At 44.0% G+C, this 26,507-nt stretch overlaps 2 protein-coding genes across 5 annotated transcripts in view; one reads left to right on the top strand and one right to left on the bottom strand.

Annotated features, from left to right (window-relative positions):
- dock1 (dedicator of cytokinesis 1) overlaps window positions 1-26,507 on the bottom strand; it is a 184,064-nt gene that overhangs the window by 56,485 nt on the left and 101,072 nt on the right. For all 4 annotated transcript variants that reach the window (XM_035533660.1, XM_035533661.1, XM_035533662.1 and 1 more), the window contains 2 exons: window positions 11,165-11,266; window positions 10,188-10,282 (listed from right to left, as the gene is read on the bottom strand). In XM_035533660.1, the coding sequence (XP_035389553.1) occupies window positions 10,188-10,282; window positions 11,165-11,266 (197 nt within the window). The remainder of the gene's footprint in view (window positions 1-10,187; window positions 10,283-11,164; window positions 11,267-26,507) is intronic.
- Window positions 21,797-26,507, top strand: part of insyn2a (inhibitory synaptic factor 2A) — a 32,291-nt gene continuing 27,580 nt past the window's right edge. Inside the window, exon 1 of the mRNA XM_027017490.2 lies at window positions 21,797-22,181. The gene's annotated coding sequence lies outside the window, so the exon portion shown is untranslated. The remainder of the gene's footprint in view (window positions 22,182-26,507) is intronic.

Genomic DNA, 26,507 nt, shown 5'->3' with positions numbered 1-26,507 from the left:
GGGCTCCCAGAAGGATTCCAGTTCCGCCCTATTGTGTACACATCACTTTTAAAAGACTGATGAAGAGAGGAAGAGGGCAGGAGAGAGGGAGAGCGGTGGAGAAGGCGTCTTGCCCCCATGCTGGTAAAGTCGAATCTGACGCACTTCTAACAGCTTAGTGAGGAGAGGCTGATGTGGGTCGGTGAGTTAACGCGATCCTTTCTGTTCTCAACCGAGCTTTCATCTCTTTAGCTGCTCCTTCTGCCAAAGCGTCCAATATCTCTGTTCATCTCAGCGAGCCTTCCTCACGTTAATTAGCACCCTTTACAGCCCACGCCACTAATTAGTGTCGACTCAGTCACTGTTGCTCGTCCCGTGACAGGCTCGGCCATGATCCTGACGGATAGGCACTCGTGCTAGCTAGCTCACCAGACGGAGGCTGATCACCATCGATGGAGTGGCTGTGTGAGTGTCTGTTGCAGAACACGACTCCAGGTGAGCTAGTGCACATGCAGGAGCATGCGCACGTGTCCCGCGCAGCAGCGAGCCGCCAGCTTGGGGAATGAGAGTGACTGCAGCGACAGCGAGAGCGACAGGTGAGGGCCACGGAGGGATTCCCATGATGGAGTCGGATAACGCCAGCCAGGATGTGCAATTCAATTTCTCTCCACGGATGCAGCACTCAGTCCTCACATGGTCGATGGCAGGAGAGAACACAGCCACTCTCGTCGTTTAACATCTTTGGCTGCACTGACCCTGCCTTCATCTTCCGCATGAGACCGTGGGTGGAAACTGTCTCTAACATAGGCCTGCCGGACTCACTCACACACACACACACTCACACACACACACACACTCACACTCACACACACACACTCACACACACACTCACTCACACACACACACTCACACACACACACACACACACACTCACACACACTCACAAACATCCTGCAGATGGCCTCGTATCTGAATAACAACATGAATGGGGCTGTATCTGAAAAGCAAGAAATTACCAGCAATGATCTGTGTAAACATGTCGTAACCAGCACAAAGAGAACAAATCTATCACTTCTATTGTTGTAAACATTATACGGTGCTAGTGTCTCAAATAAATGACAAGACACAAATCTTGCTAAAATGATACAGTGAATACAACCACCAATAAATAAGATTACATCACGATCGTCCTATGTTTGCATGAAAATAGACCAAATCACTGGGTCTTGCTTCACCTTGGATTATATCTGGTCAACAAACACACCCTTATGTCTTGAGGGGACCACTGTATGCCTGCTCTCTCACATGCAAGTAACTCTCAAATACACACACACACACACACACACAAACCCCTCCAACAGCCCAAGACACATACCCGCACTGTCACATTCAACACACATACATGTGCGCTCACGCTCTTACACACACACACACACACACACACACACACACACACACGCTTTCAGAGGACTCAAGCACCACAAGCCTGCATCACTACACTGATAGTTACACTGACAAATGTCAGTGTGTGTAAATGAAATCACCATGCCTTGTGAAGTATAGCCTTGCTTTAAGGAAAGGTCACTCAAATGCAATAAGAGAGAAAAGTGCATGTTGGCTAGGCAATGGAGAATATGAAAGTTTCATAAGGGGGAGAAAATGCTGAAAACATAAAAACATAGAAATAAATTCCTGGACAAAATAGCACCTCCGTCTATTAGCGTTCAGGAGGGCTAGAGCGGTATCACCAAAGAAACACAGCATTAATAAAACACAATTTTTACACTAAAATTACTCTCATAAAAAGGGCAGGCTGGGAGCTAGAAAGTGAACACTGAGAGTACACGGGCTTAGAGAGATGCAATACAAGAGAGAACACTAACTCATCAAAAACCATAGAAGGTAGTTCTGGGTGAAATCCTAAAACCTATAGGACTTTACTCACAACACCCACACCCTCCTCTTCAACAGGATTGTACCTAATAACACTGTGAGTGCTGTGATACTTGACTGCGCCCATATCCTATTTCTCGGTTTCCACATAGGCATCTGTGGAAAAAGGCAAAATGACTGCCACCTGGGCCTCTGCTGTGCTACATGCATAGATTAACACAGACTCTACCTCATTACAGTGGAACCCATACACTAACACTGGAGAATACACCAATAAATCCTTACAGTGTTATCCGCACATCAACACCAAGGAATACACCAAAATGTGATTACAGTGGTACCCGCACACCAACACCGTTGAATACACCACTATGTCACCACAGTGGACTGCACACCCACACTGGAAAATGCTTAAGGAAGAGTAATACAAACAATTAAGTCTCTTTCCATCATTTACACATACACACTCACTCACTTCTATTTCTCCTCTCCTCTCTCTCTCTCTCTGTGTGTGTGTGTGTGTGTGTGTGTGTGTGTGTGTGTGTGTGTGTGTGTGTGTGTGTGTGAATAAGAGAGAGAGAGAGAGAAAGAGGCAGGTATTCTCCATGGACAGGCCTCTCATTAGCAGCAGTTCTCCAGTCAGCAGGGTGATGAAAGCTGTCCTGGTCGACCCACGTGGGTGGCCCTCACAATGGCCAGAAAACTCCACACCACTGCTTCACCACAGAGATATGCAAAACATGAAGCTGGAATAAAGATAAAAAATAAAAACAACTACAAAACACACGGAGGAAAACTCTCCACCCCCGCACAAGTGCGCTCCATCGTTTGGTGTGGGATTACCCGAGAGCTCGGCCTGATCACATAACAAGACTGCTTTAATTGCAAAGCAGCTGTGCAGTCATAACAGGCCCACAGTCAACCATTGTGTGTGTGTGTGTGTGTGTGTAAAAAAAATCACATCACCGGCACTTTGGAGCCAAAGGAACAAGAATATTAGGTAGACCAGAGCAAAATCAGACAGATGAAAATGTATGTCGAGCTGCAGTTCATTTGCCACTTTAAAAAATGTGCTCTCCTTTCAGGGGCTAAAATATGTACAGTACAAGGTGAGTCAGACCCACAGCATCTGATCCATTCATTCTTCAACCCCCCAAAATGTCATCTATCTACCAGTCTCTGTTCACGAGGCGATAGATTTTACCCCATCTCTGCAGCTGGAGAGGGTAAACAAAAGCTTAATTTAATACAACAAAATGAACCTAAAAAAACTTCTAATAATGGACCCGGTCATTAAGTTCACTGTGGTCTAAGACCATCAGGCTCAGAAGATCAGGGCTAGAACTTACAATGGCCATTACAGCAGATCAGAAAGCTTTAAATTATATATGTTGTTTTATAGGCTTTTACACACACACACACACACACACCTCCCAACAACAACAAACAAATAAATAAGTAAAGATTAATGTTAACAGGATGCAAATAATATGCTTTGCATGTAAGCCTGCCATTATGAGGGTGAAGCTGACCTTGGCATCCCACTGGGGCTGTCGGAGGGCTGAGGTCACTGACCACAGACTAGACCCTCCTGCCTTCATCTGCTTCCTGAGAAATGGCAGACAGCTGATTAATGGTGAATTCCAGGTGTTACCAACGCTGTGGGCGATCTCACAACTCTATTCCTGGAGTTTCTTCTCACCCCTTATGAGGCAGTAAGAGTGTGACATGGCAGAAGTAATAGGAAGGAGATGCAAGGTGAGCCTTAGCTCAAGTTCAAAACTGCCATGATGATATATCAAGTGCAAACCACCAGCACCTGCTTACAATACAGGTGACATGATTTCCTGCATGTTTTTAAACAGTAGCCTTTTTTGTGCATCACTGTGTTTATTGGTACAAGATGAATGAACAAACAGAGACAAATCACGAGGCATCTGCTGGCTCGAAGGAGGACGCCGAGCTGCGTTTTTCAGGTAGTTAGAAAAACATCCAGTTGGGCATGAACTGCTTGAGAAAGCAAGCAGTGTGCGAGGACCCAGGCAAAGAAATGTCATCTCGATGGAGCCTACATCAGGGAGCTAAACCACTGCTCAGCTGTGGCAGTGGGAATATAACAGGTGCATGGAGCACGTGAGCTGAGCAACACGCTTCTGGCTCGAGTTTGCAATTCCTCCAAGTGGGCTTGGGTGTGTGGATGTGGGGGTGAGAATTAGAACTGCATTACAGAGATGGAGGACGAGTGAAAGAGGAAAGAAAATGACAGCGACTGTCTTTACTTAGTCAAACCCATTAGCAGCACACTGAATGTGATTAGAATGTGACAGCAGAGTGAACGAGATTAGCTCACCTGGAGGAAAGAGAAAGCAGCTTCATCAGTGCTTTGAAGAGTCTGGAGTCATCTGTGTGTGTTTCATTAGAGGCTAAAGTCATCTGTGTGCCTCTACTACACTAGAGGCTGGAGTCATCTGTGTGTGTTTCATTAGAGGCTGGAGTCATCTGTGTGCCTGTACTACACTAGAGGCTGGAGTCATCTGTGTGTGTTTCATTAGAGGCTGGAGTCATCTGTGTGTGTTTCATTAGAGGCTGGAGTCATCTGTGTGTGTTTCATTAGAGGCTGGAGTCATCTGTGTGTGTTTCATTAGAGGCTGGAGTCATCTGTGTGCCTGTACTACACTAGAGGCTGGAGTCATCTGTGTGTGTTTCATTAGAGGCTGGAGTCATCTGTGTGTGTTTCATTAGAGGCTGGAGTTATCTGTGTGCCTGCACTACACTAGAGGCTGGAGTCATCTGTGTGTGTTTCATTAGAGGCTGGAGTCATCTGTGTGTGTTTCATTAGAGGCTGGAGTTATCTGTGTGCCTGCACTACACTAGAGGCTGGAGTCATCTGTGTGTGTTTCATTAGAGGCTGGAGTCATCTGTGTGCCTGTACTACACTAGAGGCTGGAGTCATCTGTGTGCCTGTACTACACTAGAGGCTGGAGTCATCTGTGTGTGTTTCATTAGAGGCTAAAGTCATCTGTGTGCGCCTGTACTACACTAGAGGCTGGAGTCATCTGTGTGTGTTTCATTAGAGGCTGGAGTCATCTGTGTGCCTGTACTACACTAGAGGCTGGAGTCATCTGTGTGTGTGTACTACACTAGAGGCTGGAGTCATCTGTGTGTGTGTACTACACTAGAGGCTGGAGTCATCTGTGTGTGTGTACTACACTAGAGGCTGGAGTCATCTGTGTGTGTGTACTACACTAGAGCCTGGAGTCATCTGTGTGTGTTCCATTAGAAGCTGGAATCATCTGTGTGTGTGTGTGTGTGTGTGTACTACACTAGAGACTGAGAGTCATCTGTGTGTGTTTCATTAGAAGCTGGAGTCATCTGTGCGTGTGTACTACACTAGAGGCTGGGGTCGTGTGTGTGCGTACTACACTAGAGCCTGGAGTCATGTGTGTGCATGTACTACACTAGAGCCTGGAGTCGTGTTTGTGTGTGTGTGTGTTTCACTGTGTACACAGATGCATGCAAAAGCACAGCACAAATACACACGAACACACATTCACACACGCTTCACAGCAAGCTTGCATTATCAGATACAACCTTGACTCATCAGAAAAATCTACAAGGCCTGGACTGAAAATCCACCAGCTCACCTTTCAACTGCTCTCGTCTCTCTATAAAAATGTAATCAAATCCCAGATCTTACATGAAATGTGAAAAACTTTAAGGAAAGTGTAGAAGAGGAAATGTCCATTAAAATGTGAAAAAAAATATTAGAGAAAAAAAAAATGAAGAAGTGAAGGCTCACTGCAGCTGGTAAAAACATTTATCCTTACTCCACTGTAAACAAGGTTTGGTTCACTCGATAAAACACCCTCAGCTGAAAAAGAGCCCTATACATGTGCCACTCACTAGAGGAGAGGCCTGTCCAGTGTCTGTGCATCCCTCTAGACATAAAGCCCAAGCAGTAGCTCTCAGCAGGTGCCGTGCTCATCAAGACAGAAGCATTAATAAAAGAAAAACAGCCAGCGTGTGAGCGCACGGCCTGCCGAGAGGGTCCAGGGGTTAGAGGTTTAGAATTCATGGCACAGTTTTGGGCTGCCTCCTTTCTGACAGAGTGAGATCACAGGCCGCACGTGTGCCCAGGCTGTCCTATGCAGTTTCCAAGCAACGGTGTTTTCTCCACATGTTTACATCATGATCGTACTTCTTACAGCAGGTCACAACTGCGAGTCACCTGCACTGCACTGACATGTGGGCAATTTGTGAAGCTGTTTTACTGGACCCCAGAACTCTGCTTGTAGGGAATTTGAGATCAGAAGCATAAGGGACAAGTAGATTAAAACAGCCTGTCCTCCCAAGACAACTGTCAGCAGCTTTGTATGTAGGCTTTACAGGGAATATATGAAGGCTGGGGCTTCTAATATGGCTTGCAAATACCTCTACCGTGCGATAGAAGAACTTTACGGATACCTCCAATCTGTTCTGGGAATAAAGAAGCCTGTTTCACCCGGACCAACTTCAGCTAACAATAAAATCAGCAAACAGGAACTCCTCTGTCAGCTCTAGGAGCAATCGTCCACACACTGAGAAATAAAACAGGAGAAAGGAATGTGTTTCTGGCAAGGCTCGGCAAACAGCAGACCCCGGGACATCAAAGTCCCTCCACCTCTATACACACAGTGAGCTCAGCTATTGATCAGAACCGACAGGCTGGAAATCCTGCTGATGTTCAGAATATTCCGGTCCTGTCTAATAGCCAGTGACATGGACATTAAATAAATAAATAAATTAATTAATAATAATAATAAAAAAAACTAAAGAGAAAGTTCATTTTGCTTAATTTAATTGATGTGCAATATAATAATGGTAAGAAATTAAGCTCAAAGCAATCAAATTGGTTAAAATTGCTTTACTGAATATTCAATTACTGCCTAATAAGTTAATCATTGTTTGCCAGATAAAAGAAAAAAAATCTAAAACTCATTAGTTTCCTTTTCTGACCAAGACATTGCTGAGCAAAAATATCAAAGAGAAAATATCTCAGGGAACATCATACATTTGAACACCTTGAAGTGAGTTTCAAGAACATTAAATCTGGTTGCCTATTACCCACCAAGACACACGAGAGGTTTTCTTGATGAATTACAGGAACTATTCTCTAGGAGCTTAACTATGTCTTAAACACAGGAGATTTTAATATTCACATTTACATGCCCATAAAACCTTTGACTAAAGATTTTACCTCTTTGATGTAAAAAGATGCTTCTCTTTTGATCTTGTGCAGCATGCATCAGCCCCATACACTAGACCTCATAGAAATTAGACATCATGGTCCCATGGAGTTTAGATGGTGTAATATCTGCATACTACTGTGCCTTTGATAAAAGGTGATAAGAGGATTCTTACTGCTAACCTCCTAAGTCTAGAGTTAAAGTTGAGACCTGTAGACTTAGGGAATATTACATGTATGTATGTGTCTGTGTGGTTGTTGCCACACAGGGAAAAAAACAAACAAACCAAGGCAGTTTCAGGAAATGTTAAAGTGCCTTGAAGACATCCCTTCAATGAAGTTTAAACGAGACTGGTGAAAATCTGAAATGTAATGAAGATGGACTAACCAAACTATCACTATGCTATCTATAAAAACTGAAGACATTCAAGATTAATGAAATTTGCCAGGCACTCTCATTTCTGCTGTCTCCAAACACAAACCAAATTTAATTTTTTCAACTGTAGATAAACTGATTGCCCCACTCACAGAATCTCTACTGAATTCTGGTTTGCAGTTAAATGCAATAGAGTTGCTTCATTCATTAGCAATACAACTGCTGCTATAAGAACAAAGCTGCAAGTTATCTACCCCATGATTTGGCAACTCTTCGATCATTCAGGGTTGTAAAAAGCACAGTGTCCACTTTTTCTGTTCTCAATGTAAAAACTTACTGAGGTCATGTCACTCAAATTCTCCAAGCTGCCTTCTTGACAAATAACTTTAAAGTAAAATTTAAGCATTATCTGCTGAAGTTATAATTACTGTCAATCTATCATTATTCAAATTGTCACACTGTATTCAAACGTATCTTGATCCTCAGTGTATCCTCATTGCTTAGTAACTACTGACTATCTTCTTCAACATTTAATTCTTATCAAAATATTGATGTGGTAGATTTTATTCAATTTAATTTTTTTTATCGCAGCAAAACAAAAATCTCAAGGAAATGTTCCAATCTGTTATTTGAGGCTTGAGTAGTACAGCATTATGCACAGTTTTTAATTATTTAAGAGGTAATGGCACCTTGGGGAGCCTGTCTACCTAGACTCTCCCTGACCCTAGCTTTGCCTTTGATTCAACTGATGAAAATTTTATTTGACTAGCTACATATCTGGGCAGTCATGATTACCGTGTTGGATACTGGATAGTCACAAATTTATGGCATGCTAAATGCTGTACAGTATACTGCGGTGTCCAGCAAGGGGCCGTTCTAGGCCCTTTGTTATTTAATGCATACATCGCTTACCCAGTTTACACAATCAGCAGATATAACATTTGCTTCTACCGGCATGCAGATGTCACCTGGCTAAATGCATCCTTAAAGTTCCATTTCTATAAGTGTAGGGATCTGAATAAATGACAGCAAGTGGACAAATAGTGGTTCTGGTTATTGGAAATAAAGCTCACAAGAGATGTATAGTTGTGCATAAAAACATAAGTCAGTATTGGGTATAGCTTTGGGTATATACTTTCACACACACACAAAAATTATAAAGTACACATGTACTAATGGACAGTCAATTTTGTCAAACAAAAGCCATGATTATTGTATCAATTCAATTTCACAAATTTTGCACAGAAGCAACATTTAACTAGCTAGCTAGTAAGTAACGGACATTGTGCCTAAATGTGACCCTAGCTAGCGAAGTCCACTGTTATAGCAATATTGTAAAATATTATATTAAAATATTCATTAAATCCTTAGTGATTTCATGATTTTCTATTGGTCAGATTTACATAAATTGCCACACAAATCCACCAATTACATATGGTGAGAGGCAGATGTACAAGTCTTGAGTGACACACAAACCCACAAATCACATGTAGGCATGTTTTTTTGTTTTATTTATTAACCTCTGTTCATTGGCTCTTAACTTCTGTTATTGACAAAATTGCAAAATTGAAATTGAAAAATTGAAAAAACTGATGCGTAACCACGTGTGTCGGCCACAACTTCTCAATTTCAAGAAGCATATTACCTGTTTAATACCTAGTATATGATGTTCTCTGCATTGCTAACGGTGAGACACTTGCACATACCTTTGTTAATCTAGGATAGATTATTGCCACTCTCTTATCCGGCCCAGCCTATAGCCGCATTAACAATCTGCAAGAAGTCTAGAATAGGGCAGATACAGTCCTCACTCAGAATGAGGGATCACATTAAATCCCTAGGCTGCTTGCCCATATCTTTCAATGTTGCTTTAAAGGTCCCTTTCATTCCCATTTCAGGTTCTAATGGGAATCCCCTAGTTGTCATGGCAGATGGTGCTCTGTCCCACGGTGTTTTCCCCTCTCTCCCCTCCCTACCCTCCTTCAGTCCCCCAGGGGCCCCGAGGTTTCCGGCTGAGAGTACGCGCCACGTGACTGGGTGCCACTTCTCATTGGTGCGTGACTGGATGTAAAAGCTGTATGTGTTAACTGGAAAGTGACCCTAGGTTCATTGAAAGGTACAATATAAATATAACTTCATTCATTTATTCATCCATCCCAGGGGCTGCCATTAGTTACCATGCTCTAGAATTCTCCATCTGAAAGTCAGATTCATCAGCTTTAATAAAAATGTCTCAAAAGGCACTTATTCAATATTGCATTCAATTGGGAGTTCTTGGGTTCCACTTATATTTTACAGTAAATTGCCTTTTTACGCACTGTATCGTTTTATGAAACTGATTCTCGTTTTCCTTTCTCCTTAAACTTTTTATTCTATATTTTGTATTTTAGCTTTATCATGTCCAAGTATTTTGTAAACTTGTTTTTAAAAGATGCTACACAAATAACTAATTTCATAACATCCTGGTATGTAATTTAAACATATTCTGGATTGCCTCCTTTGTAATATTATGCTTACACTCTTGTGCCACTAATCCTTTAGAAGAGAGAGACACAGAAAGGTCTTCCTGCTTTATTTGCACACCGCAAAAATGCTGATCTGGAACCAATTCTTGCATTCCAAACCCAAAAGCACACAGGGGTAGATGGGCACAGAGCAGCTGAACTCAGATCAGCAGCTGGATAGACCTAAAGCAGGGGGGAATGCTGCACTTACTTGTTTTGCATCATGTTCATGATGACCCAGTCAGCGGGATAGACATTCTTCCCGATGAGGTCTTTGAACATGATAAATGTTTCCATTAGAAAATCCTGAGAGAGAAAGAGAGAGAGGGCAGATAAATGTCTCTGTTCTCTGACAGCATGTATTAAGGGAAGCAGAGGATGAAAAGTCCAAGATAGGGCAATTTAAGATCAGCTTTCAAGGTGTCAGAAATGAATGATGAACATTTTTTAATCATTGTTTTAAAAACGGCACCTGGCAGATCCAACATTTCAGGCAGTCAAGTTTAAAAAAAAAAAGAAAAAGAGATCTTTTTTAATTAATCATTAAAAAAATAGCCAACAGGCAGAGATTTCTCAGATTTAAAATGAAAATATTATGCAATAGAGCAAAAAAAAAAGTGGCACAAGTAACATGTCTGGATTCCCATTTTAACTGAAGAGTGGGGTCAGGACTGTGTTGTACAGAAGCCATCACACCACTGCCAGACAGGAGGAGGTCGCAGCCAAATCCCTCCAATCCCAAACACATCCAAAGGCCCATCTGCAACCAGGGAATAAGTTCAGGAGTGCAAACTAACTCACGCTGATAAACAAATATATGCCCTAATCTACTGATGGGCTCTAATGTGGGCAACTACTTAAAAACATTACACTTTTATGTTTGTTTTAAACCACTGCCTTATGGTTATAATCATTGAGTGGTATGTCTAAAATCACCATGAGAAAATTAACATTTTTATGTAATTATTTTTGCTTGGCACAGCAGCAAACAGGAGTTAAGAGTTTCCAAAAACGAACCTAAGCACTTTGACCTCTTCAGCCAGTACCATCTGGATGAGGTCTTTGTGTTTCAATGAATCTTCTGACAGTGGTCGAAAGGAAATGCTACAAGGCAGTGTACAAAAGCAGCCACAGCCTCCAAAGGCCCAGCGGGCCTCCTCTTCCCTCACGCAGAGAAACCCCACTCACCACCACATCTGTCCTCATCTTGCCAAAAGTGTTGATCAGGTGAGTGTAGTGATAATCATCCATTTGCCGCAGGGTGGCCGTCATGCTCGCTACAAAACTGCCCTGCAGAAGGAGAAAAAGGGGGGGGGGGGGGGGGACATAAAACCGCAGCATTAAAGTGAAGAATAAATTGCCGGATACGAGGCATCTTACAGTGAAGCTGCTCTTCCAACCAATCAGCTGCTACAAAGCTGTCACAAACAGAAGCAAGAACATGAGCTCGCCTGGCACAGCACCACTAACGCCAATGACACAATACAAAAGCTTAAGAGATCTGGAGGTTCCAACGCATTCATTGACGATCTTTACTCAATCACTCTGAGCGATTTTAACTCAGCCACACTGACTCGCCCACACGCACTGGAGAAATGCGCAAGACAATTTAGCGAGGGCAGAGCATGACGGAATGCTTCTTCCAGATACAATTAATCTTTAAAAATATATTTTTAAAAAGCCTCAAGCAAGCCTTTAAAAGAACAGTCCAATACATTCATATAATAACCCATGGACTTCATGCTTTTGAACTGTTTTTGTACTTGCGTACAAGACCATTTTTAATCCAAAGGGAAACGTAGTTTTGTGCCGTAGTTTTCGTGGTTATGGAGCAACACTGGTACATCCCATTAAGACTAAAAACAGAGACTAAAACAGCCAACAGTCTGGTATCGGACCAGCAAAGTATGGAATCAGCGCGGGACCCGGCAAACCTCAGCATTTACTTGGCTGCTCATTGTAGGAAGCTAAAGAGCTGAAGATTTTGTTTCCAATGAAACGAAAATGAAAATGTGCCTGGGAGATCTGCGACAGAAAATCACAGCAAACATCATGCAGTGCAACAGCAAGCGGCAGCTTTAGGACTGCAGACGCTGTAGACAGACAGCTCTCAATTGCACAAGCGATTGCAGCACAACAAATGATAACTGGATGGGGGGGGAGGGGGGGGGGGGAACTTTGCTCCTGAGAATTTCACAAGACAAAAGCTGTTTCTTGCAGTCAGAAAAAGGAAGTTTCATAACAGTGATGACAGAGTGAGAGACAGAGAATGTAAGAGGGAAAGGAGGTGTGAGAGAATGTGACTCAAGTATGAGAGAGAGACACACACACACACACACAGACACACACTCACACACACACACACACACACACACACACACACACACACAGACACACACACAGACACACACACACACACATACACACACACAGACACACACTCACACACACACACACATACACACACACAGACACACACTCACACACTCACACACACACACACACACACACACACACACACACACAACACACACAACAGGACTAGAGATGATGCTTCACATTGCCACTTCTGCTGGGCCTAATCAATGCAGCAGGATATGGGACCATAATAAAAAAACTGTTGTTTTTTTTTTCCAAATCAGAGTGCGAAGCAATGGGAACGGCAGAAATAGAGGAGAGAATTTCCACAGTAATAGCAGACATTATGAACTGTAGGAACAAATCGGTGCGTGTTATCACAGCACGCCTGCTCTGTGACACACAGGACTGCACCGGAGTGCGTAATTGGCCATTACCTCTAATTTCCCACCAAATCTAATGTAATCACCTTCTGAGAACTTTCTTTCAGTTAAACATATAGGGGTCTCATTTATTTAGTATAAAGGCAAGTGAATAAACCAAAATGGTTAAACTTTTTCCTTTGTTTAATTCATTAACTTTATTTTAATGTTAATGTATTTCGAGTGTGAACGTATTCAGATGGTTAAAAGGGTTAGGTATTTAATTATTTTAATTATTTTAATTATTTAATATTATATTCTTTTATATGCGATTTAATTCTTTTCCCATCAACCTTTAATGGAAAGTAGAAATCAGCAAATGCCAAGAGGCCGCTTTTTTGTTTGTTTCTCTATTTAAAAAGAAAAACAAAAAACTCAGCTGTGCTCGTCCTCCTCACGTCTCTGCACACTGGCAATAAGTCAAAGAAAAGGTGACAGAACATCTAAGAGGGAAACCCTGCAGTTACCGCTCCACACTGCAACCCACACGGTGGTTTCTACTCTCTTTTTCTGTCTTTGTGAGTCTCTCCTGCAGCTGTAATTAGGAACAGCCTGCATGGCTCAGCAGAGGCAAACCATGTGGAGGTGAAGAATCCTGTTTTCTCCTCTATATCTCCCTCATAAACACACACGCGAGCGCAACACGAACGGGACCATATACACAACCGCATGCACACGCACGCACATCCATGAACCTACTAAAAGAGGAGGACCTCTCACCCCCCCCCCCCAGCTCTCCACAGATCTTTGTGGTTACATTACGCAAACATCTAACAAACCACTCTTTACCCGCTTGCTGAATAATGCGTGCAGACACGTGCCAAAGTGACACAGACCCAAGACGGGACTGGAAAACCCGCCACTCCGCATCCATTTCCAAATGTTGCACTTGTGCAAATCTGGCACCACGCCTCATCTACAGAGCCTTTAGAGTTCAGTTGCCCTGCAGTGCAAAACCTGCAGTGACACGGGTAAAACCCAGGTGGCTCATGCCCCTTTAACCGCGAATGCCATCCGAACAGCCAACACTGATGTTTACTGAGCGTACTATCAGAGCTTGTGTTTGATCAGGGTGTGTAATATGGGAGCTGGGTGGAAGAGGGCATGCTGGGAGCTGGAGAGCTCAGGCCAGATCCTGCTGACGTCCCCCCCAGTGGGGGGAAACGGGACCCCACTGGCCAGCTGCAGCGGAGTCACTCACTCACGCTGGATAAGACACCACACTGGGAAGAATCCAGGATCCATTTCCATTCAACAACACATCCTGGGGTTAGAGTGAATATACTCACTGCCTCAGAGGAGATCCACTAGAGAACATCATGTCCTCAGCAAATAGTCCATGTGATTTAAAAAATAAATTAATAAATATTAGTATTTATGAGCATATTTAAATGACTGAATAAATATTCATATTCTATTTAAAGAGTTTTAGAAGACATTTTTGGGGATTGTAAATACTCCATTACTTTGGAAATGGATTTGGAAAACACATATTACTATACCTTCTAAGCACTCAAACCCACCCACAAAAACACACCTATAGCCCTACCCTTCCACACACACTCCCACACAAACCCAGACATATACACAAACCACACAAGCCACCCACACACACACCACTCAAACCTACCTTTAGACACACAACAACTCAGGTTAAACCATATATGCCCAACCGCTCAAACCCACCAATATATTCACATACCAGCCACTCAAATCTACACACCAACCGCTCAAACCCACCCATCTACACACCAACCACTCAAACCCACCCATCTACACACCAACCACTCAAACCCACCCATATATACACAACCACTCAAACCTACCCATATATACACAACCACTCAAACCTACCCATATATACACAACCACTCAAATCTACCCATATATACACAACCACTCAAATCTACCCATATATACACAACCACTCAAATCTACCCATATATACACAACCACTCAAATCTACCCATATATACACAACCACTCAAATCTACCCATATATACATAACCACTCAAATCTACCCATATATACATAACCACTCAAATCTACCCATATATACACAACCACTCAAATCTACCCATATATACACAACCACTCAAATCTACCCATATATACACAACCACTCAAATCTACCCATATATACATAACCACTCAAACCCACCCATATATACATAACCACTCAAACCCACCCATATATACATAACCACTCAAATCTACCCATATATACACAACCACTCAAATCTACCCATATATACATAACCACTCAAATCTACCCATATATACACAACGACCACTTAAGCCCATCAAGCTCGCCAAGTGGTCAACATTACACTCACACTCTGAGGCATTATTTATTTCTTTATTTCAATATTTATCATTTATTTATTCAAACCACCTTGGAGGTGCACATTTAGAGCATACAGTGGCAGGATATTTTATTGTGGCAGACCACTCTACATAGCTGTGACACTGATATGTGTAATATGTCCTAGAGACAACAGATATCCAAGATAGGTGTACCTAATGTGCCCAGGGAGTGCAGACACAAAGCAGGCATTTCTAATGATGGGTGGTGTGTGTATTGATTGATAATTGGTGTCAATACTGGCCCTTGCAACACTGATCACAGAAGGGTGCAACATGCAAATGAACACACTAATAATTCAGTGTTTTCTTTGTCTTTCTTATTATTATATAATTTCTGCACTGTGGGCTCCTTACTGATATTTCAAGATGCCTGTAATCTGTACGGTCAATATTCTTCGCAGTCTTTTTCAAGGGCCTCTTATATTCTATATCCAATTTTGTTTGTTGCACATAGAAAGGATGGTACTGTTCTGACCCAAACCTAAATATGAAGTGCATCATTAAAGAATCAAAACACATTTACCACAAAATAATGAAATTCTAACTGATCTCCGCCACAAAACCGAAACTTGAAAACGAACATCATTGCAACCCTAGCTACTAATAAATTAATACATATAAAATCAGTTCTGAAAAAAATGTTGTTAAACAAGTATATAAACTTCACAATAACATTGGGTCCTGTACTGTGAATATGTGAATGAATTTCTATTAATTATCAAACATGAGAAAGGGTTTCAACCACCACATATAGGCCAATAATAGAGATTAAAAGCTTTCAACATGCAAACACATGGCGAGAATCTCCAGTGTGTGTGCATGTACATTCAGGGATCTATTGTTCATTTCCATTACTGTGTGCCTCTCTAAGCAGAATGAGAGTTCACAACTGCTAAAGCTCCATCAAGACATGAAAGCTGGAGTCTTTTTAACCTACCTCTTTTTTCCCTTCCCTGAGTAATTCACTTCTGACTCTAATTTTGCCAATCAGTACTTTCCATATTAATTGAAGTCATTCCATATTTCAGAGCCCGTCTTCAGCTGTCCAGAATGGACAGGTAGACACTTTAGGCACTGGACCCTTAATGGATAAAACAGAGGAAGGCAGGCCAATCCCTGAACGCAGGATGTAAATGCTGCCAGCTCTGAAGGAATATACTTCCGATCATAATGTACGATCAATAGCTAGATTAGGTAAGATACACTGAGGTTGGGACTAGTGTGGTCCATAATAAATGGTGAAAGGTAGATGGTGCTGGATATTTTTTGTTGCCGACTTCATCTGTACTGAAGGTACAGGTGTAGTGATCAGGGACTAATAAATAGCATGCATTGATTAGGAAATAAATGTATGGGGTGTAGTGATCAGGGAATAAGGAGTAGGATGTAGTGATCAAGGAATAAGGAGTAGGGTGTAGTGATCAGGGAATAAGGAGTAGGGTGTAGTGATCAGGGAATATGGAATAGGGTGTAGTGATCAGTGAATATGGAATAGGGTGTAGTGATCAGTGAATAAGGAATAGGGTGTAGTGATCAGTGAATAAGGCAAAGGGCTTTAGCAAAGGCAAACTCATCAGGGCAAAAAGAGGATTTCCATCTCATCAGATAGCTTCTCTAAGCTTAACATGTGGGAAGGAGGGGGGGGGGGGGCAGACAGACAGGCAGACAGACAATACATCCACTTTGATTCAATCTCTTAACCTCACCAGTGTCAGGGGAGAGAGTGTTACTGGCATACTAAAGAGTTCTCAACATCTGAGAGCACATCAGTCTGCACTGCTTGAAAATACTAGAGACCATTCTATACCACCGAAAAGCATGTGTATGTGAGAGTACGTCATTCTGTGATATACCTGAAAAGAGAGAGAGTGAGAATGCACCAGTGAGCGTTTGGCATGGTGAGAACATGGCTGTGTGCTGGCGGCACTTCTAACACAGTGAAATGGCAGAGATTGAAAAGGGGGCAATATCAGAAAGCAAGCTAGACAGACAGACAGACAGACAGACAGACAGACAGACACACACACACACACACACACACACACACACACACACACACACACACACACACACACACACAGGCACAGCAAACCAGCAAGTGTAAGTGAGAAAGGGAGAGACAGTGAGAAAGGGAGAGAGGGAGTAGAGGGAGACAGAGAGAACACATGGATCCTTTCTGGTCCCATCTCTTCACCTCATCAGTGTTGTATACCCATGCATGTTTCCATGGCAACTGTGTGTTCTTAAGGAGCTGGAATCCCCCCCCCCCCCAACCCCCATCCCCCCTAATTCCCCCGCCACCCTTTTCTACAAAAAGACGTCTGGCCTTGGAGTCCCTCTAGTCTGAGGGAGAGCCGTGAAAGCCTGCTCAGAACACATGGCTTCACAACGCCTGCTGGGGACCTGCCATGCACTGATGCAGCCTGCTATCTCAAGAACCTCCAGTCAAGACCAAGATCTGCTCCATAACAGTGAGTTCAAAACTTTACATCGTCTGGGGGGGGGGAGAGAATATTATATATATAAATATATAAAAGGGAGTTAATCAAATGTGGCTGTAAAAGGGTGATGTCTGTTTAATTAGGTAGCCTGCATCTTCATGGACAGAAGAGAGGAAGGGAAAGATGAGAAGTAATGGGAAGTATGAAGCTGCTTCATTCTGGGATGCAACAGAAAGCAATGATTTGTATTTATGGATTGTCCTGCTTGCTTGGGGCCCAGTCATTTTGGATTTATGTAAGTGTGCTCATTTACAGCTAAACAAGACAAATTGAATCTGGTTTTGTGCTGTAGAATTATGCAATGTAACATGGAAAAATCAACACCCAATAAGTGTCAGTTACAAGTATTTGCACGCGGCCATCTGTTATGGGGGTAAAATCATCAGTACAAACTTAGATTAGAAATCAGACCCTCTAAAACAGCATCTTCAACTGGCACAAAGTGAACTCATGAAAATTAAGTAACCCCGTCACTGCAAGACACTGCTGTGCGTCTCTGCAGAGCGTCCTGAGTCCAGCCTTCTGCTGTAAACAGGTGCGCGGACACACTGCGTTTTCACAGTGTACTGATATGGAGTGGCAATGAAAATGAATCAGAAATGGTGTACAAACCTCACAAATGCCCAGAGATAACATCCTGCCACAGAGATAACATCCTGCAAAAAGACTGGTGTTTACTGTGGTCTTAAAGTATTGTTTTAACCTTCTAATTAAGGGTGCAGTCTCAAAACTTTAGCAAGGAATGCTAATGTTTGCTTAATGTATATGCGTATGAGTGTGTCTGTGCGTGTGTACAAAATATTCCAGCACTAGCTGTAGGACTGCAGTCTTGGTTAGAGCTTTGTTATTTCCATCGTGGACATTTCCAAAGAAAGCTACAAGGCTCCAAACGCTTCCTCCAAAGGCTACTGCTATTAGCAGCATTCCCACCAGTACTGCTACTTGTACCACTGCTACTAAAGCTCAATCGCATACAGTAAGCAGATGGTACAAGGCAGGAGTCACAGAGTCAGACACTCAGAGACTGGAAAACCAGCACGAGAGCCTGTACCCCCAAACACAGGAGATGGGGACCAATTGCAAGAATGACTGAGGTACAATTGTACCACAGCACGCTCAGAACCTCAGAGTCTAACTGTCTCACTCTCTCCCTCTCTCTCATTTTTGGCGAACTCTGATATGCTGTAGACTACAGGCTGCTTTGATGCAGAGCTTTTTGAAGTGGTAAGTCTTGCTACGGTGAGGCTCATTCATGGGGCCAGCTGGAAGACACGGGGCAATGCACAGCTCGCCTCCAAAGCTGCAATTTGAGCTTTGTGTGTGCAAGCAGGCCGTGTATGTTGAATACAAAGCTATCGTCGCTTTGCATTCCAACTCAGCAAGTCATGCTTGTTGGGTGAGAGGACAGAGTGACCCTACACTGGACTGTGTTGAAACATCCACACACACACAGTGATTTAAGATAGATTCTAACAACAGAGGGTACATAAGAAAAGTTATCATATAGTGCACTATACACTGCAATGGGTTTACTAACAGACATGGTATCTTCACCCTATCACACGTGTGTGTGTGTGTGTGTGTGTGTGTGTGTGTGTGTGTAGGTGGGGGGGTTTGATGTGTGCACAGAGACAGATACAGAAATCTTTTAATGTTTTCTTTTTTCCTGTCTCCCACTGCTCAAGGTACATTTTGAATAAGTTTATTAGAATAGACTCAAGGTGCTATGAAGAACTGTGTATAACATACAATCTAAGAGACATACTCCTATGAACACTTTGGAACAGTAAAATTACTCAAGAGTAAAACAACTCATGGCCTGTCTAATTCAAGCAGATTTAGTGCAGACGCTAAAAGCAAACCCATTTTTTGAAAATGACCAACATAATGCCTAAATTCCTCAAGTCACCAAATGCCTGATAAGACTACCATACTAAAACAAGATCCATTTCAATGTTTTATTTCATGATGAGTTATGAAATGGGAATTTCAGTAGCACTTGACAGCCTAGCACTTTCCTGTCCACACAGGAAATTCATGTGTATATACACACACGCACACACACACGAACAAGCAAATATTGGCTTAAGCTCACCTTGAGCTGGGCCTGCTGAAAGCCCTAGGAGACAGTGTTGCTGAGAATGTTGACACAGTGAATGGTGGGACTGACAGACCACACACAGCACACTTGCCACAGCAGGTGTGTGTGTGTGTGTGTGTGTGTGTGTGTGTGTGTGCGCGCGTGTTTTTGACTAAAATGGGAATAAAGACAACCAAAATGACAAAATGATGAGCCTCAATCTCTCTCACAGAAACAACTGTGATTTCCTTTCAAATGCAATACATTTCTGAAATTATTAAACACACACACACTGGCTCCAATTTTAGGCATTATAAATTGGTTTTGTAAAGAGTAGATGGGATCAATGCATTATATAAGCACACATCCATGCATCACACAAAACCTGGGAGCACTTTTAGAATTGCACAATTACTATACATTTTTGTTACTGTAGGGAAAAGAGAATGATGGAGAGAATAAAGAGGGAAAGACCGAGCGCTGACGAGGAGGTTGAGATTACCATTTCAGATTACCAAATCAGATGAACCAGGGCCCAGGGCCGTTATGGCAAATTGGCAGGTCAGGGTTAAAAAAGGAGCGTAAGATAGAACTGCAGTCAATACGGCAGAAATGTCACTTAATGACACAGCAAGGTTAATGACAGTCTCCTGTTGAAGTGTATATGAGAAAAAAATCCATCACCTCAACACAGCTACCAGCTGTATTCTTCTTATTCTTATTATTATTATTATATTTATTATAATAATAATAATAATAATTATTATTATTACTACTACTACAAAAAGAACGTACAAATTAATAAGAAGAAAATTATGCTTAACATGGTTTAACAGATGTATCCTTAGATTTGTTTCTGAAGTGTTAATTGAGTCATTAAGTGAAGCTCTCAGAAGGATAAATGCAAAAGTGATATCCCATTCTGCGTTACAGGTTGGGCCTGGCTAACACTCCTACAACAGAGAGGAGCACGACCATGAAGATACCTTAAAGTGAATAAGACAACCTTCAGTGCCATTCTAAAAGGTACTAGGAACCAGTTGAGGGATTTAAGAGGCATTTCTTCAGTGTGTGTCAGGATTCTGGCAGAAAAATTATTAACTTGACGTAAATTTGCAAAAGAGCTCTTGGGGAGAACAGATAAGAGTGGTACAGTAATTCATCCAGGCTGCAGACATCTCCCTGCTTTAGAACTAAACTTCCACATGAAGAGATCAGCAAATAGCGCACTAGTTCAGAGATGGATCAGCATGGCATACCCAACAGGAGATGAATTACTGGGCTAGTTTCCAAGCTTCTCTGTATAAACACTGAGTTTAACTAAGAGGCTAATGACAAATCTCATGACTTCTCCAAAAGTGAACATGTACAAAGCTAAATGCAAGAGAGCAAGCAAGCAGCACACCACCACCAAGAACTGAACGAGCTACCGTCCTGAACGCACTACAAGTCCGCGTTAATAATTCAGCTGTGAAGTACGTGTTAAAGGGGCTGAAATGCTCAAACGCTGCTGGAAAACAGAAGCAGCTCACTGAAGCACCAGGGTTCTGCCTGCAGAGAGAATCGCAAACTCTGATCCACAAAGACGATCTTCAATCACATGCTCACCACACTCAATCATTTCCATTTTCACTCTCCATAAAGTCATTGATCTCTGTGTGTGTATCATGAAGTGTATGAATGAGAGGCAGCAATAAAAGACAGGGAAGTATCTGTTTCACTCTCAGGGAGATTAGCAGATGTGTGTTGCAGATATGCAAGTTCGCCAGCCTAACCACAGAGAGCTGGACTTTCCTGGCAAAGTCCAGCCCCCTCACACACACGCCTCCCTCCCTCCCTCCTTCTCACTCTCATCCCTCCCCTCCCCCCCACTCAAACACACGCGCGCACACACACACACACACGCACGCACACACGCGCACACACACACACACACACACACACACACGCGCACACTCAGTCTCTCAGAGAGCACAGAGCTGCAGCCACAGAACGATCCTCCCGCGCATGTGAGCAAATGCCGTCGCTGAGAGCCAGAGACCCGCGCTGCCTGTCATTCGGTTGCTCCGAGTGTGTGCGAGTGAGAGCGAGTGCGTGCGTGTGTGCGTGCCAGCAAGCGTGCGCACGGGCCGGGGTCGCGTAGACGTGCTGGTGGAGGGCTCGGAGGAGGCGATTCTGGAAAACTCTGCACGTTTGGAATCTCTCTCTCTCTCTCTCTCTCTCTCTCTCTCTCCGTGGATGTGTACCGGTCGAGGGGAAGTGTCTAACGAGCTGCCCGCGTCTGACGAGTCGCATCCAGCATGGCAGCACCTCTGGCCCCTCTCTTGTCCACTCACGTTCCCTCTCTGCTCTGCTGCCCTCTGCCCGTACCCAGCCTGCTGTACTGAAGCACCGGGAGCTTGGCACAGAGGGGGGGACATGCTCTGGCCAGAGCAGCAGGCTCTGTCTCTGCACCATCAGTGACCTGCATCTGGAGGTGAGTGACACACAGTGTCTCTTTCTCCTCTCTCTCTCTCTCTCTCTCTCTCTCTCTCTGTCTGTCTCTCCCTCCCCCCCCATTCCCATCTTCTCTTTCAGTCCTCTCTCATCCCCTCTGCTCTCCTCACCTCTGAGGCATGAGGCAGCAGCGAGAAGACAGTAGGCAGGTGTTTTGATAGGAAGTGTCATGTGGAGGATTTTCTCCTCTCCGATCCGCCGGCACGTGTCATCCTGCGGCCGGCGACCAATTTTTTGGCCGCGGCCGAGCCAGCTTGGACGGAGTTTCGCTTGGAGGGATTGGTAATCGCGCGGTTACCGTGGGGACACTCAGTCCCTGGGAGCAGATGTGACAGCTGGAACGCGAGTGCTCCCTCCGCCGGGCTGCAGTGCGGCCAGTGGGAGCGATGAGTGTCTCACGCAGCGAGCGTGACTGTCGCCCGGACGCACTCATCACGTTCATGTGAATAGGAAAGAGCCCAGGACTGGAGGAATGCCTGCTAGCTCAGTGCTTTGGCTCTCACAGGCAGGATTTGGCTGGAATAAAACCACAGGTTTGTTTTTATATCTGATCGTTGTGGTACAAATCCGTTCAAATGCAGATCACACAGATATTCGCGGCGTTGCTACTTCTCTTTGGAATGACCCTGAACCAAGTTGTACTAGCTCACAGGAAAGAAAGCAGGAGTTGTGAAGAGAGGGATACAGTATTGAGACTTGTGTATAGTACAGGAGAATCAGAGCAAACATGTGCAGGTTGAGGATGTGTTCTCATCCGTGGTTACGTGCGTGCATATGCGTGAGCACGCACTTGTGTGTGTGTGTGTGTGTGTGTGTGTGAAGCTGCTGCTGTTTGTTCATGTCCATAGTCCTGATGAAGAATCTTTAAGTGAATAGTAATCTAGATTAGTGAAGAGTAATCTAGATTAATGCATTGCTATGATCCACAGGCTGCACTCACAGAGAAAAGCAGCAAATCCCTCCCTCGGTCCAAAGCCTTACATTTTGCACCCCCCCCCGAGTGCAGTACTAATATATTTTAAAACTACATGGACACATACACACAGACACATACTCTGTGCCAAAAACTAACAACGTGTGCATGCGTGCGTGTCTGTCCATCTCCTTGCTCAGTTTTCCATTGTTGTTCACAGAGAGCTTCACACAACCCCTCCACACATTTAACCTCTCACCTCATTGCTCTGATACGATCACCCCCCCTGGGCGAGGGGGCAGGTGGGGTGCAGAACACAGTGAGGCAGACACCGAGTGCAGAAAATGGGGATGGAGGGTGTAGACAGAAAGAAAGATGGAGGACAAACAGAGGTGCCGGGTGGCATTGTATGAACAGTGCCGTTTTTGTGAGGGCACGACTTTCCTGGTATACAGGAAACAGCCTAACAGCAGCCAGACTAGGACAACTGAATAAGAACATGGTTGTAGTCTCCACGCTCAGGGCTCTTTCACCCACACAAGCACATGCAAGCACACACCGGACAGCCGCCAACACAAACCTGATGTGTCCACCCTGGCCAGACGATGGCTTTCATGTGGTAATGGGTTTATTTATTAAGAGCCCTATTCTCTGCCTGGCGCCTTACGGCGAGAGAGAGACGGGGGAGTGGGTGGAGAGAGAGAGAGAGAGAGAGAGAGAGAGAGAGAGAGAGAGAGAGAGCACGAGAGAGAGAGATACAGCATACTAAAGAGTGATGAAGCACACCTGAGACCATTCTGCACTGAGTGTGGGTGTGTGGCTGCATATGCGTGTATGTACATGCATGAGTGTAAGTGTACTCATGCTTGCGTATGCACACAACGTGGGGGGGGGGGGGGGGGGTTAGGTGTAAAGTGCATCTGAGCATCTGGCATCAGTAGAATATGGCTGACACTGGTCAGACTGCATGCTTTGTTTGGTTTCTGGCGACAGTTCTAACACTGTCAAATGGCCTCTGGACTAAGCTCGAGGCCAGCTGTGCTCTCTCTTAACCCAGCAGCCGGAGAGCACAGCTCAAATGGGCTCTGGACTAAGCTCGAGGCCAGCTGTGCTCTCTCTTAACCCAGCAGCCGGAGAGCACAGCTCAAATGGGCTCTGGACTAAGCTCGAGGCCAGCTGTGCTCTCTCTTAACCCAGCAGCCGGAGAGCACAGCTCAAATGGGCTCTGGGCTAAGCTCGAGGCCAGCTGTGCTCTCTCTTAACCCAGCAGCCGGAGAGCACAGCTCAAATGGGCCCTGGGCTAAGCTCGAGGCCAGCTGTGCTCTCTCTTAACCCAGCAGCCGGAGAGCACAGCTCAAATGGGCTCTGGGCTAAGCTCGAGGCCAGCTGTGCTCTCTCTTAACCCAGCAGCCGGAGAGCACAGCTCAAATGGCCTCTGGGCTAAGCTCGAGGCCAGCTGTGCTCTCTCTTAACCCAGCAGCCGGAGAGCACAGCTCAAATGGCCTCTGGACTAAGCTCGAGGCCAGCTGTGCTCTCTCTTAACCCAGCAGCCGGAGAGCACAGCTCAAATGGCCTCTGGACTAAGCTCGAGGCCAGCTGTGCTCTCTCTCAACCCAGCAGCCGGAGAGCACAGCTCAAATGGCCTCTGGACTAAGCTCGAGGCCAGCTGTGCTCTCTCTCAACCCAGCAGCCGGAGAGCACAGCTCAGACACCTGACCTGCTGTCTCCCCTTGACCTGCCCCAGCATGCGACAGCTGGTGCCTGGGAAGTGGACAGGGACGGGCAGTGTTACACGTCACTCTCAACAAACACCAGCACTGATTGAACACACTTATATCCAACATACACGGAAAAGGCTCACCACAAGAGAAAAAAAACACTGCCAAAACAAAGGTCAGTTTACAGTTTATTTATCTTAAATAACTGCGTGTTTCTTAGATGTATGCAAAGAGGATTAATGTGCACTGGAGCGTTGATGGCTGGGTACGTCTGGCTCACTGGTCCAAACCGATCGGCGGGCCAGTGATGCAACCCCGCGTACTTAAGAAATTGTGGAGCGTTGGAGGCCCAGTACAAGTGAAGTGCTCTTGAGTCCAGTCAGTCACCTGGCCTCAATCTCAGAGAACCTGCACTTCACTGAAAACAGCACCACAACAAGCAGGAGCTGAAAATGGCGTAATCACAGGCCTGGTAGAGGGTTGCTGGGGCAGGCCGCCAACGTCTGGCGACATCCAAACGCTGTGACCAAGCACTAAACATAAGTTTTATATAAGAATCTTTGTCATTACTTATGGTCCCCTGACTCTCTCTCTCTCTCTCTCTCTCTCTCTCTCTCTCTCTTTCTATCTATCTATCTATCTATCTATCTATCTATCTATCTATCTATCTATCTATCTATCTATCTATCTATCTATCTATATATATATATAGATAGATAGATAGATAGATAGATAGATAGATAGATAGATAGATAGATAGATAGATAGATAGATAGATATCTATATATATAGCCTTGTGAATGTGATTGCTATATGTTTTACTACAATATAAACTTAAATTAAAACTGACATTCTGACATTTAACCTCAGTTACTGTTTCATTTCAAATCCAATACCTTAGAGTATAAAGCCAGTGTGACACAAACCAGGTCGGCATCCAAATACCTTCACACTGCGTACACAAGCGTGACTACATGGTTTCTCAATGAAACAGAAGCTTGGCGAACGAGCGAGTGTGAAGTATATCTAAGGGGAGCACCAGACACGCCACAGAAAGATGTTTGCCTTGTTTAACTGGGGATTGGGGGGGCTCCCACAAGCACATGTGCACGTGCATTAACACGCATGTACATACATGTAGTGAGTCATGGGATGGCAAGGGGTAAACCTACAGGCTGCTGCATCTCTCCCTCTCTCTCCGCTTCTGCACGAGTGAACGAGAACCATTTCACGTTAGGAACGTGGTTAGCTGGTTTCCAATGGCAACCAATTAACAGTTGAGTGGGAGTAGGAGGAGCCAGTTCATTTCAGACTCATCACGAATATAAACGCAGTTATAATCAGACTCAAGCAAAAAAAAAAAATACATCAAATAAAAAGCAGACTTGTAGTCTAAAACTCTAGTGAGAAATCAAAATTAGGAACAAAATCCAAAAAATCTCAGTCATATTTACTGCCACTGCTAAATGACACTGGCAGGTAAAGGTCAGATGTGTCTCCTAAATTTCAAACAGCAGTTCAGGAGATTAGAGGCAAGAGCCACGTTTACTGTTACTTTCATTCATTCTTATAGCAGCAAAGAGACGCATGTGATGCTGCGTAGCGAAGGCTGTTCTGGTGAGCTTGCTTAGTCATACTGAAGGTAAGCGGCAGACTTAAGGAGCTTCCTCCTGCA

Source organism: Electrophorus electricus, chromosome 14, assembly GCF_013358815.1.
Source record: "Electrophorus electricus isolate fEleEle1 chromosome 14, fEleEle1.pri, whole genome shotgun sequence".
NCBI lineage: Eukaryota > Metazoa > Chordata > Actinopteri > Gymnotiformes > Gymnotidae > Electrophorus > Electrophorus electricus.
This window is presented reverse-complemented; position numbering and strand designations above follow the sequence as displayed.